The sequence below is a fragment of the Scyliorhinus canicula genome, chromosome 13 (genome assembly GCF_902713615.1).
Source record: "Scyliorhinus canicula chromosome 13, sScyCan1.1, whole genome shotgun sequence".
Classification (NCBI taxonomy): domain Eukaryota; kingdom Metazoa; phylum Chordata; class Chondrichthyes; order Carcharhiniformes; family Scyliorhinidae; genus Scyliorhinus; species Scyliorhinus canicula.
The window spans coordinates 25,566,961-25,583,875 of record NC_052158.1 but is presented as its reverse complement, the minus strand read 5'-3'; the positions used below and the strand labels follow the sequence as shown (position 1 = coordinate 25,583,875).

The window sequence follows — 16,915 nt, the reverse complement described above, 5'->3', positions numbered from 1 at the left end:
GGTAGCATGGTCGTTAGCATCAATGCTTCACAGCTCCAGGGTCCCAGGTTCGATTCCCGGCTGGGTCACTGTCTGTGTGGAGTCTGCACGTCCTCCCCGTGTGTGCGTGGGTTTCCTCCGGGTGCTCCGGTTTCCTCCCACAGTCCAAAGATGTGCGGGTTAGGTGGATTGGCCATGCTAAATTGCCCGTAGTGTAATGTTAATGGGGGGATTGTTGGGTTACGGGGTTACGGGTATACGGGTTACGTGGGTCTAAGTAGGGTGATCATTGCTCGGCACAACATCGAGCGCCGAAGGGCCTGTTCTGTGCTGTACTGTTCTATGTTCTATGTACAGCACAGGAACCTCCCAGCCTGCGCTGATCCAGATCCGTTATCTAAACCTGTTGCCTATTTTCCAAGGACCTACTTCCCTCTGTTCCAAGTCCGTTCATATATCTGCCCAGATGCATCTTAAATGATGCTATCATACCCGCCTCTACCACCTCCGCTTGCAAAGTGTTCCAGCCACCCACTACCCTCTACGTAAAAGACTATCCACGCACATCTCCCTTAAACTTTCCCCTCTCACCTTGAAATCGTGACCCCTTGTAATTGACACCCCCCTATTGGAAACAGCTTGTTGCTATTCACCCTGTCCATACCTCTCATAATTTTGTAGCCCTCAATGAGGTCCCCCCTCAACCTCCGTCTTTCCAACGAAATCAATCCTAATCTACTCGACCTTTCTTCATAGCTAGCACCCTCCATACCAGGCAACATCCTGGTAAACCTCCTCTGCACCCTCTCTAAAGCATTCACATCCTTCTGGTAATGTGGCGACCAGAACTGCACGCAGTATTCCAAATGTGGCCTAACCAAAGTCCTACTGAATTGTAACATGACCTGCCGACTCTTGTATTCAATACCCCGTCCGATGAAGGCAAGCATGCTATATGCCTTCTTGACCATTCTATCAACCTGCGTTGCCACCTTCAGGGTACAATTGACCTGAACTCCCAGATCTCTCTGTACATTAATTTCCCCCAGGACTCTTCCATTGACCATATAGTCCGTTCTTGAATTAGATCTTCCAAAATGCATCACCTCGCATTTGCCTGGATTGAACTCCATCTGCCATTTCTCTGCCCAACTCTCCAGTCTATCGATAGTTTGCTGTATTCTCTGACAGTCGTCCTCGCTATCTGCAACTCCACCAATCTTAGTATCATCTGCAAACTTGCTCATCAGACCACCTATACCTTCTTCTAGATCATTTATGTATATCACAAACAACAGTGGTCCGAGCACGGATCCCTGTGGAATACCACTAGTCGCCTGTCTCCATTTTGAGACACTCCCTTCCACCACTACTCCCTGTCTCCTGTTGTCCAGCCAGTTCTTTATCCATCTAGCTAGTACACCCTGAACCCCATACGACTTCACTTTTTCCATCAACCCGCCATGGGAAAATTTATCAAACACATTACTGAAGTCCATGAATATGACATCTACAGCCCTTCCATCATCAATTAACTTTGTCACTTCCTCAAAGAATTCCATTAGGTTTGTAAGATATGACCTCCCTGCACAAAACCTTTTTTTTCCTTAAAAGACTTTTCCTTAAAAGACTCCCATATTTCAAATGTGGATTTACCCTTAAACAGCTGCTCCCAATCCACATTCCCTAGATCCTGCCGAATTTTGTTATACTTGGCCTTTCCCCAATTTATCACTCTTCCTTTCGGACCACTCTCGTCTTTGTCCATGAGTATTCTAAAACTTACGGAATTGTGATCGCTATTCCCAAAGTAATCACCGACTCAGACATCAACCACCTGGCTGGGATCATTCCCCAATACCAGCTCCAGTATGGCCCCTTCCCGAGTTTGACTATTTACATACTGCTCTAAAAAACTATCCTGGACGCTCATTACAAATTCTGCTCCATCTACACCTCCAACACTACATGAGTCCCATTCAATGTTGGGGAAGTTTAAATCTCCCATCACAACCACCCTATTGCTCCGACATTGTTCTATAATCTGTCTACATATTTGTACCTCTCCTTCACGCTCGCTTTTGGGAGGCCTGTAGTAAAGTCCCAATAATGTTACTGCACACTTCCTATTTCTTTGCTCTATCAATTTTGCCTCAGTGCTCGAATCCTCCATCGTGCCCTCCTTAATCACTGCTGTGATATTATCTCTGACTAGTAATTCAACTCCTCCAGTCCTTTTACCCCCCTCTCGATCCCTCCTGAAGCATCTATACCCTGGGATATTTAGTTGCTGGTCTTGCCCTTCCCTCAACCAAGTCTCAGTAATACCAATAATATCCTATACCCAAGTACTAATCCAAGCCCTAAATTCATCTGCCTTACCTGTTACACTTCTTGCATTAAAACAAATGCACCTCAAACCACCTGTCCCTTTGCGCTCATCATCTCTTCCCTATCTACTCTTCTCCCTTAGTCACATTGCGTTTATTATCTAGTACCTTACTGGCTTTAGCTGCTGCCTCTTTACTGATCTCTAACTTCCTAATCTGGTTCCCATCCGCCTGCACATTAGTTTAAAACCTCCCCAACAGTGTTAGCAAAAGTATCCCCTAGGACATTGGTTCCAGTCCTGCCAAGGTGTAGACCATCCGATTTGTAATGGTCCCACCGCACCCAGCACCGGTTCCAATGTCCCAAAAATCTGAACCCCTCCCTCCTGCACCATCTTCCAAGCCACGTATTCATTCTGACTATTCTTGAATTTCTTCTCTGATTGTCTCGTGGCACTGGTAGCAATCCTGAGATTACTACGTTTGAGGTCCTACTTTTTAACTTATGTCCTAACTCCCTAAATTCTGCTTGTAGGACCTCATCCCGTTTTTTCCCCTATATCGTTGGTGCCTATATGCACCACAACAACTGGCTGTTCGCCCTGCCCCTTCAGTATGTCCTGCAGCCGATCTGAGTCATCCCTGACCCGTGCACCCGGGAGGCAACATACCATTCGGGAGTCTCGTCTTCGACCACAGAAACGCCTGTCTACTCCCCTTACGATTGAATCCCCTATGACTATAGCCCTGCCAGTCTTTTTCCAGCCCTTCTGTGCAGCAGAGCCAGCCACGGTGCCATGAGCCTGGCTACTACTGCCTTCCTCTGGTGAGTCATCTCCCCCAACAGTATCTAAAATGTTATACCTGTTTTGGAGGGGGATGTCCGCAGGGGACACCGGCACTGCCTTCCTGCTCTTTCTCTGTCTTTTTGGTCACCCATTCTCTGTCCCCTTCACCAATCCTAATCTGTGGTGTGACCAACTCACTGAACGTGCTATCCACGACCTCCTCAGCATCGCGGATGCTCCAAAGTGAGTCCATCCGCAGCTCCAGTGCCGTCATGCGGTCTAACAGGAGCTGCAGCTGGATGCACTTCCCGCACATAAAGGAGTCAGGGGCATCGGCCGCGTCCCTAAACTCCCACATTCAGCACGAGGAGCATAACACGGGTCTGGGATCTCCTGCCCTTTTTACACTTTACCTTAAATGATTACAAATATAATATCACATAATGAATAAGTGAATGGAATAAGGATTCTCCTTACCAATCACAATACTTGCCAACACACAAAGAGTTAAATTTCTCCCAGCTACTTTTAATAGGAGCACTTTCCTTACCAGCCAATCAGGTCACAATCAAGGTAAGTTTTTAAAGCCGACATCTCGCCAATGCTCTCGCCGAAAATCTGAAGGCCGCTTCTCGTGCAGGCTGTGACGTCACGGTACAACTTATTTCTACTTCTACCTGCCCTCGAGCCTTCTTCTTGATCTTTACTCGGCTGGGATCCATACAGCGGTTTTTTTTTTTGGTTAGAGGAAGGGGAGGGGGGGGGGGACTGAAGAAGTGTTTAGGGTTTAACTGTCACTTGACAACAGCTCCTCAACAGAGGACCGCAACAGCCAATCAGTAACTTCGCTCTACTGCCCTCTGCTGGATGCTTGCCTTCACTTGAACACCTACAGTCTCTTGCACAGGTACATGTTCCGCTGACCGCAATGCACGTTTGCAAGATCCCTTGGGCCTCCATGTCCGTCTCAGCCACAACCACGAATAAGCGTTTTCCGCTGCAGAGACTGACAGATCTTCTGGGCTATTTGAATGCCCGGCCGATTTCCAGGCCGGGTTTCCTTTCAATCTGTGGATGAAGTCAGACCAGTTGTTTTGACTAATTGGAGGGTGGGCTTGTAATTTTGGAACCGACTTTACTTTGGGATGACGGGCGCAGGGAAGTGTGGTGGAGTTGAGCATGATGCCAACACAACATTCCACAAATGTCTAATTGACAGAATGCTGCTTGAACTTGAACTGTGGCGAACCGTGCCCTCTCGTATGAATATACTGACTCACATGGTGCAAGATATTGAAGAAGAACAGGTGTGTAATCCTCGGAGTCCTGGCAATATTTCTTTGGTGCAGGACCATGAAATGCGCACGACCAGATTATCAGCACATTGTTGTTTCAGTAAACTTGATGCACACATCTGTTTTGTGTAAACAATGATTTTGCTTGAAAAATGCGTAGCGGTTCTGATTCACTTTAGGAAATGTTGTGGCTTTGATAGTTGAAATATCAATGCAAATAGTCCTCTTATTTTTCGTTGGTTGAAATGCGAGATTTACAATTATGTTACATTGTTGTCTGAATTTTCATCATTGTATTTAGACAGCAATTGGGCAGCAATTTATGTATGTTCAAGAACGATAACTGCAGGTGATTTTAAACAATCTTGCAGAGTTTTCAGTGCCTTTCCAGTATGTATAATGCTGAACCAGTTTCGGTTAATTCCTCCGTTAAAAACTGATTGCAAATAAAAATTGCACCTTTTTTACATTTGTTCGCTCATGTGGGAAAACAAAAATAATTCACAGTCTTTTGTGACAGTTACTTTGGAAATGCTGACGATTTTAATTAGTTCTTTTGCAAACAATGTCTATCATTAACACACAAGAATGCTGCAATATCTTCATAAATATGATTGAAGATGTGGTTACCAACGTCGTAACTCAAATGGACGAGAACTTACCAAGTAATTATAGTAATTAAAATCTTACTAAACCTGCGGTTTTGTTCGACAGTCGGTTTTCTAAAATGAAATGCAGAATAACGAAAGTTTAAACGTGCTAATCTTTTTTGTTGGCATAGGACATAGGCATCACTGGCAATATCATCACCGATATAAATTTTCAATTGCTCTGTGAAAAGTTCTGATCAGTCTTGAAGAGCTGATGGAGGGGCGTTGGGAGTGACAGAGGATTTTAGCCCAGTGATGTTGAATGCCCAGGTGCACATTTTCAAGGTAATATGGTGTGTGACTTGATGGAGAGCTTGATGTTGGAGATTCACCTTTGCGCCTCATGCCATTATTCTTGAGGGTGTGAAGGTGGCGAGTTTTCAACGTGGAGTTGAGGCGTTCATCGTGCGCTGTTGCAATGATAACAATAGTGCACTGCAGTCACGCTGCACAGTGATGGAAGGATTTAAAGCTTAAGGCAGTTGATGCTGTTGCAATGAAGTGGGTAGTTTTGTTTGGGCTCATATTGAGCTTCTTGAGTGTTTTCGAGCTTCGGTCCTATTTCACCACACATAATACAAGCAAATCACTGCGGATGCTGGAATCTGAAACGCAAGAGAAAATGCTTAAAAGTCTGGCAGCATCTGTACGGAGAGAAAAGTGCTAACGTTTCGAGTCCAGATGACCCTGTGTCGAAACCGATTTCACCACATTATTGGCTTGTGGGTGGGAAGAATTTACGTAATCGCCAATTGAGATATTCGGCGCAGGAACTCCAAACTGTGACGTGACGTGTAGTCACATCACTTATATGACTGGTCTGGTAAAACTTCTGAATAATGATTATGATTGATGGCCGGGCAATACTAATAACGGCAAATGCCAATTGGAGATGGTTACATTCCCAGTGCGAGAGTTTTTGTTGAAGGTCGCTTGTGTTGCATAGTTGTGACTTTTTAACCCATATCAGTTTGTTGTCCACGTTCGCCACATTGAAGGGAACGGTTAGATGTTCTGCTGGTGTCACGAAATAAACTGGAAACTGTGCAGTAATTGGCGTTGTAGAAGAGGTGAAGCGTTTAGTTTTAGGAATCAAAGTTGACTTGTAAGATAAGATTTAAAATCACTGGCTTGGCAAATGCGGGAAACACCACTAACAGAATTGACCATCAACTGATTTACGTTTAGAGGTCAGAGCTGAACATGTGAAAATACTGAACCATGTGCTATTCTTTCCCGTTATTTTATAGGTACAGACGAGATGCCTACTGCTGTTCTAAGAGTCACGAATTTGTCATTTAGTTATCAAAATAACGAAGCTGAAAGCACATGGCTCAACAAGAGTGTTCATGATGGAACCACAAAGTATGGACACGGTGACGTGAACTTAGTGTGACATCTCATTTGTTCATGTCGGTCCAGAAAAATAATGTTTGACTTTGATGGTAAATGTTAATTAATTTAATTGTTTGCAGGAAATATCCTTTCACCTCTGTTACCGTAGTGAGAAATGATTCATGGTGAGGCCTTGGTCGGAACTCTTGAAAGATTCCTGTTTAATTTTGGTAGACAGTTTATAAGGTTCAGCTAAAAGCATCCAAGTTTGTGAGCGTCAGCCCTGAGTTTAGATTGTAGACGAAGGCGATTAGCCAACGACCCGTAGAGCATCTGCAGATCTGGAGAACATAAAAATGAAATGTTTTTCTAATCTGCGCAATAAATACTGGTGTTGAAATGTCCCAGACCTTACAAACGAACCGTGGAAAAGTTGCTATTAGCTTCAATAAGAGGATAACTAGTAAATCTGATAACTAGACAAATGAGCTAGATGTGTTTGAATGTTGGGAACCTGCAGTGTGGCGTGGCGGGGAGTGGTGGTGGTGGGGTTCGCGGGGCATGGGCCGGTGGGTAGCTGACATAACAAAAGACGTATTGTTGCTTTGGGTGTCTTAGTTTAGTGTCTATGTTTGAGCTTAATTGTATTATCCATGTAAGGTGCACTAAAAGTACTTACATGAAATAGCGGTTTGAAGTAGAGAATACGGACTAGGAACATTAACTGTTTCGTTCTTCTCAGATGTTGCCAGACCAGGTGATTCTTTTGCAGCATATTCTATTCTTGTGCAGGTTTCCATCACCCGGAGTATTTTGCTTTTACTTTATTCAATGTTTTCTAACTTGGTTCTCACACAGTAAAAATAATAATTAGTTTTGACCTGTGGAATATCGACTTTTGATTCCATTAGTAAACAATTGGGCTTTCGAATTTATCCTTAAAGATTACAAGTTTCCCATAGGTGGCGCAAACGCCTGTATCCCTCTTACTGATTTTATTGATCGGAGGGATTTCATTTAAGCTAAGAACATAGAACATAGAATTATACAGCGCAGTTCAGGCCCTTCGGCCCTCGATGTTGCGCCGATCTGTGAAACCAATCTGAAGCCCATCTGCAGTATTCCCTTATCATTCATATGTTTATCCAATGGCCATTTAATTGCGCTTAATGTTGGCGAGTGCACTACTTTTGCAGCCAGGGCATTCCACGCCCTTACTGCTCTCTGAGTAAAGAACATACCTCTAACATCTGTCCTATATCTATCTCCCCTCAATTGAAAGCAATGTCCCCCATGCTAGCCATCACCATTCCAGGAAAAAGGCTCTCACTGTCCACCCTATCTAATCCTCTGATAATTTTGTATGCCTCTATTAAGTCACCTCTGAACCTTCTCACTAACGAAAACAGCCTCAAGTCCCTCAGCCATTGCTCATAATATCTTCCCTCCATACTAGGCAACATCCTGGTAAATCTCCTCTGCACTCTTCCCAATGCTTCCACATTCTTCCTATAATGCGGTGACCAGAACTGCACGCAATACTCCAAATGCGGCAACACCAGGGTTTGGTACAGCCGCAACATTACCTCATGGCTCCGAAATTTAATCCCTCTACCAATGAAAGCTAACACACCGTACATCTTCTTAACAACCCTATCAACCTGGGTGGCAACTTTCAGGGATCTATGTGCATGGACACCAATTTCTCTCTGTTCAACCACACGACGAAGAATCTTACCATTAGCCCAGTACTCTGTATTCCTGTTACACCTTCGAAAATGAAACACGTCACACTTTTCTGCATTAAACTCCATTTGTCACCTCTCAGTCCAGCTCTGAAGCTTATCAATGTCCGTCTGTGACCTGCAACATGCTTCCACACAGTCCACAGTACCACTGACTTCATTGTCACCCCCAAATTTACTCACACATCCTTCTACGCCCTCCTGCAGGTCATTTATAAAAATGACAAACAGCAGTGGCCCCAAACAGATCCTTTTGTTACACCACTAGTAATTGATCTCCAGGCCGAACATTTCCCATCAACCACCAGCCTCTGTCTTCTTACAGCTAGCCAGCCTCTAATCAAACGGCTAAATCAACCTCAATCCCATGCCTCCCTATTTTCCGCAACAGCCTACCTTGGAGAACATTCTCAAACGAAATACTGAAATACATATACACCACATCAACTGATTTAGCCTCGTCCACCTGTTTGGCCACCTTCTCAAAGAACTCAATAAGGTTTGTGAGGCACTACCTACCCTTCACAAAGCCGCGTTGACTATCCCTTATCAAATTATTCCTTTCTAGATGATTATAAATCCTATACCTTATAATCCTTTCCAAGACTTTGCCCACAACAGAAGTAAAGCTCACTGGTCTATAGTTACCGAGGTTATCTCTACTCCCCTTCTTGAACAAGGGGACAACATTTGCTATCCTCCAGTCTTCTGGCACTATCCCTGTAGATAATGACGACATAAAGATCAAAGCCAAAGGCTCTGCAATCTCCTCCCTAGCTTCGCAGAGAACCCTATGATAAATCCCATCCGGCCAGTGGACATATTTATTTTCACAGTCTCCAGAATTGCTAACATATCCTCCTTATGAACGACAATCCTGTCCAGTCGTGTAGCCTGTATCTAGGTATTTTCCTCGACAACATTGTCTTTTTCCTGTGTGAATACTGACGAGAAATATTCATTTAGCGCCTCTCCTATCTCCTCGGACTCCACACATAACTTCCCACTACTTGGGCAGCACGGTAGCATGGTAGTTAGCATAAATGCTTCACAGCTCCAGGGTCCCAGGTTCGATTCTCGGCTGGGTCACTGTCTGTGCGGAGTCTGCACGTCCTCCCCGTGTGTGCGTGGGTTTCCTCCGGGTGCTCCGGTTTCCTCCCACAGTCCAAAAATGTGCGGGTTAGGTGGATTGGCCATGATAAATTGTCCGTAGTGTCCTGTAAGGTTAGGGGGGGGGGTTGTTGGGCTACGGGTATAGGGTTTGAGTAGGGTGATCATTGCTCGGCACAACATCGAGGTCCGAAGGGCCTCTTCTGTGCTGTACTGTTCTATGTACTGTCCCTGACTCGCCCTCCTCTTACCCTAGTCTTTCTTTTATTCCTGACATACCTATCGAAAGCTTTAGGGTTTTCTTGCTCCTACTGCCAAAGACTTCTCATGTTCCGTCCTGGCTCTTCCTAGCTCTCTCTTTAGGTCCTTCCTGGCTAACTTGTAACTCTCAATCGTCCTAACTGAACCTTCACGTCTCATCTTTACATAAACCTTCTTCTTCCTCTTGATCAGTGATTGAAGTACTTTAGTAAACCACGGTTCCCTCACTCGACCACTTCCTCCCTGCCTGACAGGTACATATTCATCAAGGACACGCAGTGGCTGTTCCTCGATGAAACTCCATATTTCAATTGTGGCCATCCCCTGTAGTTTCCTTCCCCATCCTATGCATCCTACGTCTTTCCTAATCGCGTCATAATTGCCTTTCCCCCAGCTATAGCTCTTGCCCTGCGGTATATACCTATCCCCTTCGATCGCTGAAGTAAATGTAACTGAATTGTGGTCACTGTAACCAAAGTGCTCACCTACCGCCAAATCTAACACCTGGCCTGGCTCATTACCCAGTACCAAATCCATTGTGGCCTCACCGATTGTTAGCTTTTCAACATACTATGTCAGGAATCCCTCCTGCACACATTGGGCAAAAATGACCCATCTAAAGTACTCGAACTACAGCGTTTCCAGTCAATATTTGGAAAGTTAAAGCCCCCATAACAACTAACCTGTTACTTTCGCTCCTATCCGGAATCACCTTTGAAACCCTTTCCTCTCCATCTCTGGAACTTTTCGGAGTCCTAGAGAAAATTCCCGACAGGGTGACCTCTCCTTTCCTGTTTCTAACGTCAGCCCATACTACTTCAGTAGACGAGCCCTCATCAAACGTCCTTTCTGCCACCGGAATACTGTCCTTGACTAACAATGCCACACCACCCCCTCTTTTACCACCTTCCCTGAGCTTACTGAAATATCTAAACCGCAGAACCTGCAACAACCATTCCTGTCCCTGCACTACCCATGTCTCCGAAATGGCCACAACATCGAAGTCCCAGGTACCAACCCATGCTGCATGTTCTGCTACCTTATTCCAGATGCTCCTGGCGTTGAAGTAGACACACTTCAAACCACCTTCACGCCTGCCGTACACTCCTACAACCTTGAAACTTATTCATGAACTCACTACTATCAACCTCCTGTACACTGGAGTTATAATTCAGGTTCCCATCTCGCTGCTGAATTAGTGTCAACCCTCCCAAAGAGCATTAGCAAATCCACCCCCCGCCAGGTTATTGGTACCCTCTGGTTCAGGTTTAGACCATCGCGTTTGTAGAGGTCCCACCTACCGCAGAATGAGCCCCAATTATCCAGGTATCTGAATCCCTCCCTCCTGCAACATGCCTGTATCCACGTGTTCAACTGCTCTCTCTCCCTACTCCACGTCTCACTAGTATGTGGCACGGGTAACAGCCCAGATATATTAACTTTCTTTGTTCTAGCTCTAAGATTCCACCCTAGCTCCCTGAATACCTGCCTTACATTCCCATCACTTTTCCTACCCATGTCGCCGGTGCCTATGTGGACCACGACTTGGAGCTGCTCCCTCTCCACCTTAAGGATCCCAAAAACACAATCCGAGACATCACGGACCCTGGCACCTGCGAGGCAACACACCAACTGCGAGTCTCTCTCGTTCCCACAGAATCTCCAATCTGTCCCCTAACTATGGAGTCCCCAATGACTAATGCTCTGCTCCACTCCCCCCTTCCCTTCTGAGCTACAGGGACAGACTCTGTACCAGAGAACTGTACCACATGGCTTACCCTGGTAAGTTGTCCCCTCCACCAGTATCCAATGCGGTATTCTTGTTACTAAGGGTAACGACCACAGGTGATCCCTGTACTGACTGCTTCCTCCCAGCCCCTCTCAGCGTCACCCACCTATCTTCATCGGAGCAACTCCATCCCTGAAACTTCTATCTATGACCACCTCTGCCTCCCGAATGATCTGAAGTTCATCAGCTGCAGCTCCAGTTCCCAAACGCGGTTTTTGAGGAGCTGGATATGGGTGCACTTACCACAGTGAAATCAGCAGGCACACGGACCATGTTCCTCACCTCAAACACTGTGCGGAAGGAACATTGCGCTGCCTTCTCTGCCATCTGCTCTAGATAACTTGCAGATAAAACAAGAAAAAGAAAAAAAAGACAGGAAGAGCTTACCGGATATTCACAGAACCCCTTGGGATAGAGGAGCTGGAAGGGTGGGGGACACTAAAAGTGTAGTGTCTCAGGTTTAGGAACCGCCCAACTTATATACAGGTTCCACAGACCTTCCCAGAACTCCCTAAGGGCGACTTCCGGTTTCCTGCTGCTCTGAAAGAAAAATAACACCGAAAAAAGTAAGTTAAATATAAAAATTCAGCTTACCTTCAGCTCTCCTTGCCAAAAAATCGCTTCCCACTCTGCCTGATCGGCTGGAAAATGAGGTCTGAACCTCGGAGGTAAGTGAATTTTAAAGAAAACTACAAACCTTCCCAGAACTCCCCACGGCCGACGTCCGGTTTCATGCTGCTCTGAAAGAGAATCAACTCCGAAAAAAGTGAATTAATAATAAAAATTCAGCTTACCTTCAGCTCTGAGGTTGTTTTTACACTGGACAGTCGTCATAGAAGTATCTCCAGAAGCAATGTCCTGAGATGGCGGTGACAGGCTTGGAACAGTACAACTATCTTTTTGTCGTGTAAACCGACACAAAAGGTGAAACTGTGTCCTCATCGGCTTTTCTGTACGGCATTCAAGTTCAGAAGACATCATGACATAAACTAAAAGCAAAATACTGTGGATACTGGCCATATAACACATTGGTTTCAATGTTAGTAGTAGTCCTTCATACCAACTCAATTCGATAATGCCTCAATTTAAGAGAAGACATTACACCTTCCTTTAAAAATTAACTCTTTCGTCCGGGCCAAATTATGGACCAAGGTTTTAATGACATTAGTAGCCGTTCTGTTTAAAAATAAGATGTTCGCTTATTTTTCAAGTTGTAGAAATAAAAGATTACTGATAATTTGAAGAGCGTACACAGAAACATAGACATCTACATTCGGCATTACGTGAAGAAAACGTGCATTGTATTGTCATTTAATGGAATTACCAAATAAATGGAATAAAACATTTGTCAACAGTAAACTGTTACGTTGCAGAAGACAAGTTCAATAGAGGATGTCAAGCTCTAGATTAATCTAAATTAACTTTCGATAACATTGCTCACCTTTATCTTGATGACTCAGAAGTGCAGCATTCAATGCTGTTATCAAGAAAAATAACAAGAGATTAAGCCCCAAAAAATCTGTACCTGAAATTTTATGGCAGAGCATCGGAAATGTGCAATCTTTGAGATACATATTGGGACAAATAAGAGAAAGGAAATCTGTACACTAATAATGTTAGTACAATTAAATATGTTTCTAGATCAATAGAGAGTTTCAAAAGTTAAATTGTGTGCCATTGCATAAATCATAATTATAAGAAAACCAAAAATGTTTTAAACTGACGATCCTTCATATCTTATTTAAACAAAACAGAAAATACTGGACAATCTCAGCAGGTCTGACAGCTTTTGTGGAGTGAAAATGAACCTGACGTTTCGCGCCTATTCTTTGTAAAGCGAGAGAACTGAAATGGGGTTAGGTTTGTACTGTGGTGGAGGGGCATGGAGTGGTGGGGGTGCATAGGGGCCAGCGATAGGTGGAGACCGAGAAAGATGCCGAGAACAGAAGACAAAAGTAATGTAAATTAGGTTACTAAGGCTAAGACGGGTGTTGATAGTGGCAAATCAAGAGATTAGAATGTGTGAATATAGAGGAAAGGCGAGCACTATGTTCAAAGGCAGATTCGAACAGTTAGCCCGTGGTGTGTGGCGAGGGGAATAATGGTGAGCGAAACACAGACCAATGGAAGAAATTAAAATTAATTGATTGAAATAAAATTGTTTTTGTAGATATAATCATAGAATCAAAGAATTTACAGTGCAGAAGGCGGCCATTCGGCCCATAATGTCTGCACCGGCATTACATAAGCCCACAACTCTACCCTATCCCCGTAAATAATCCCACTTCCCCTTTTTGGACACTAAGGAAACTTTAATATGGCCAATCTACCTAACCTGCACATCTTTGGATTGTGGGAGGAAACCGGAGGACCCGGAGGAATCCCACGCAGACTGGGAAAGAATGTGCAAACTCTACACAGACAGTGATCTAAGGGGTGATTCGCACCTGGGACGCTGGAGTTGTGAAGCAACAGTGCTAACCACTGTGCTATTGTGCCGCCCCCTTTCTTTATAGAGTTTACAGTGCAGAATGAGGCTATTCGGCCCAAAGCGAATGCACCAGCTCTTCGAAAGAGCTCCCTACTTGATATCACACCCCTACCCTGTCCTCGTAATTCAGTCACCCCACTTAACCTTTTTGGGTATCATGGGGAATTCAGCTTGGCCAAACTACGTAACCCGTAGACTGTAGGAGAAAACCGAAGCCAACTGGAGGAGCCCCTCGCAGACATGGGGAGCACGTGCAGACTCCGCATGGACAGTGCCCCAAGCCATGAATCGAACCTGGGGGCCTGGAGCTGTAAACCAACAATGTTAACCACTGTGACACCATGCCGCCCCAAAGTTGGGGAGAAAGTTCACATTCTGAAATTGTTAAACTCAATGTCATATCTGGAAGGCTGTAAAATGCCTAATCGAAGATGAGGTGCTGTTCTTCAAGTTTGCGTTGGGCTTCACTGGAACATTGTGGCAGGCCAAGGACGGACATGTGGACCTGAGAGCAGGACGTTGAGTTGAAATGGTACCCGAGAGAAAGGTCCGGGTCCTGCTTGCGGATGGATTGGAGGTGTTCAGCAAAGTATTCACCCAGTCTGCGTTTAGTCTGTCCAAGGTAGAGTAGAACTTAATGATACCACCACATGCAATAGAATAGATGAAGTCGATGCACTTGAAATGACTGTTTCGGATTTGAGATGGTAAAGGGGCAGGTGCTACACCTTCTGCGATTGCAAGGGAAGGTGTCGTGGGAAGAGGATGAGGTATTGGGGTGATCAAGGAGTGGAACCAGGGCATCCCGGAGGGAACGGTCCTTGCGAAATACAGACAAGGGGAGTGAGGGTTAGATGTGTTTGATGGTGGAATCGTGCTGGTAGAACTAATGGAGGACGATTTTTTGAATGCGGAGTCTGGCGGTGTGAAATGTGAGGACAATTTGACTCTATCCTGGTCCTAGCAGGGAGGAGAGGGGGCGAGGGCAGAGTTGCGGGAGATGTGTCAGGCACGGTTGACAGCCTTGTCGACCACAATGGGTGGGAAGCCACGATTAAGAAAGAATGAAGACATATTAGCAGCTCCTTTTTGGAGGATGATCAATTCAGAATGGATGCGATGGAGACGAATGAACTGGGAGAATGGGACGAAGTCCTTCCAGGATGTTCGGTGTGAAGCATGTCCTTTAGGGAGGGAACTCTTCCATCCATACCTGCTCTGGCCTACTTGAAACTCCAGATCTATAGCAAAGTGCTTGACTCGCAAATGCCCTAATAAATAGATTACCAAAGCATTCAGTTCAAGGGCAATTAGGAGAGGGCAATATATATTGGTCCATGCTATGAACGAATTTAAACAGGCACAATCACCTACACAATTATTTTGCACGAACTAATTCTAAATGGTAGCTTTCGACAATCTAAAATGGACAGTAAATTAAAAAAGTAGTCAATAAAGAATCAATGAAATACCACTGTCTTTGTCAAGCAATTGCTGCCCTGAAAAACAATTTCAGACATCATTAGAAATGTTTAACCACAACTGTAATGCATGCAGTAAAGTATATTACTAAATTACATGGCGGTTCAGGCCAATGACAACCCCGAACTCAAAGGTGACAGACTCGGCGACGGTAATGCCAAGAAAAATCGTTAGTTTCCTTTGTCTTTGAGATCTGCATTTCTTGGCACTTACGGGACATGAATTATGTTGGAAACATTCAGTTCAAGACTTAATGTTTCCCGAGCATTTCTGCCTTCTTCAGTATCTGAACATTTGTGGTTGATACTGAATAATGTGCTATCTTCAGTCAATATCCTAATGTTGAAGTTAGATAAAGTGAAGGTCATGTCGAAGCACGTGAATAGGGATGGTCAAATAACACTACTTCTTCGAGGTCCTGGAGCAATGTCCTATTGGTGGGCTGATTGATACCCAAGAATCACAAACTATTTTCTTTGGAGTGAATGTTAGTCTATACTGTGGATAACCTTTCACCCTCACCCTTCAAGCAACTCCTCTTTACAATCGCTGACAGTACGATCGCCGAATGCCGCACTATCAACATCCTGGGTGTCATGCAACGACACCATGGGCTAATGCACTATCAATTTCAGCCTCACTTGTCTGGGAGTCCCACCACAATTGAAGGATGTGGTTTTTGGCTGCCCATTAACTACAGTCATCATGTTTTAAATTTTAAATGCAATCAACTTTTATTAGTAACAAAAACTATAATTGAATAGGCTGCAAATACAGCTCAGAAACTATGATCTAATACCTAACCCCACTCCCTTTTTAATTCGCCAGTCTCTTCACACAGGACAGAAAAAAGCAGAGTGGAAAGATGGATGTAAAAAATACTTCGCACCAACACGAGAGTTACCCTCATCCTTACCCAGAAGTATCCTGAAACGTACGAAGCTGTGGTCACTACTCCCAAAATGTTGCTCGAATGAATCCTCAACAACCTGTCCAGGTTCATTGCCCAATATCAATTCCAGTACTGCCCATTCCATAGCTGGACTATCTGCATATTGCATCAAGAAGCCTTCCTGGATGCAGGTTACAAACGCTTCCCCATCCAAGTCCCTAGCAGTCGGTGAGTCCCAGTCAATATAGGGGGAGTTAAAATCCCCCACCACAACAACCCTTTGACATTTACACCTAACCAACATCTCTCTACCTATATGCTCCTCTGACTCTCATTTGCAATTGTGCGGGGTGGGGGGGGGGGGGGGGGTGCTGCAACAAACCCACAACGTTGTGATTGCTCCTTCTTGTTCCTGAGCTTTACCAGATGGCCTCATTGTATGAGCCCTCCGAGGTGTCCTCGTACAATACGTCTATAATATTATTCTTAACCGGTAATGCTACTCCCCTACCCTTTTTAGATCTACCTCTATCTCGCCTGATGCATCTTTATATCCTCCAACGGTCAGCTGTCAATACTGCCCTTTTACCATAGGTTTTCTCGCACCTAACAGTATCCAAAATGATATGCCTGTTGGAGACGGGGACAGCCACAGGGGATTCCTGCACTGACTGTCTGCCCTGTATAGCGGCCTCCCATCAGCCTACTTGCACATTGGATGAGAACAGGTCTCTAGAAATTCTATTTATGACCCTTTCGGCCACTTGC

The 16,915-nt window shown here is 44.8% G+C and overlaps 1 protein-coding gene across 1 annotated transcript in view; it reads right to left on the bottom strand.

Moving 5' to 3' along the window:
* LOC119975529 (centromere-associated protein E-like) overlaps positions 1–16,915 on the bottom strand; it is a 249,117-nt gene that overhangs the window by 14,886 nt on the left and 217,316 nt on the right. The window contains exons 33-35 of the mRNA XM_038815320.1: positions 15,246–15,272; positions 12,724–12,759; positions 5,088–5,114 (exon numbers count right to left, since the gene is read on the bottom strand). Coding sequence (XP_038671248.1) covers positions 5,088–5,114; positions 12,724–12,759; positions 15,246–15,272 — 90 coding nt within the window. The remainder of the gene's footprint in view (positions 1–5,087; positions 5,115–12,723; positions 12,760–15,245; positions 15,273–16,915) is intronic.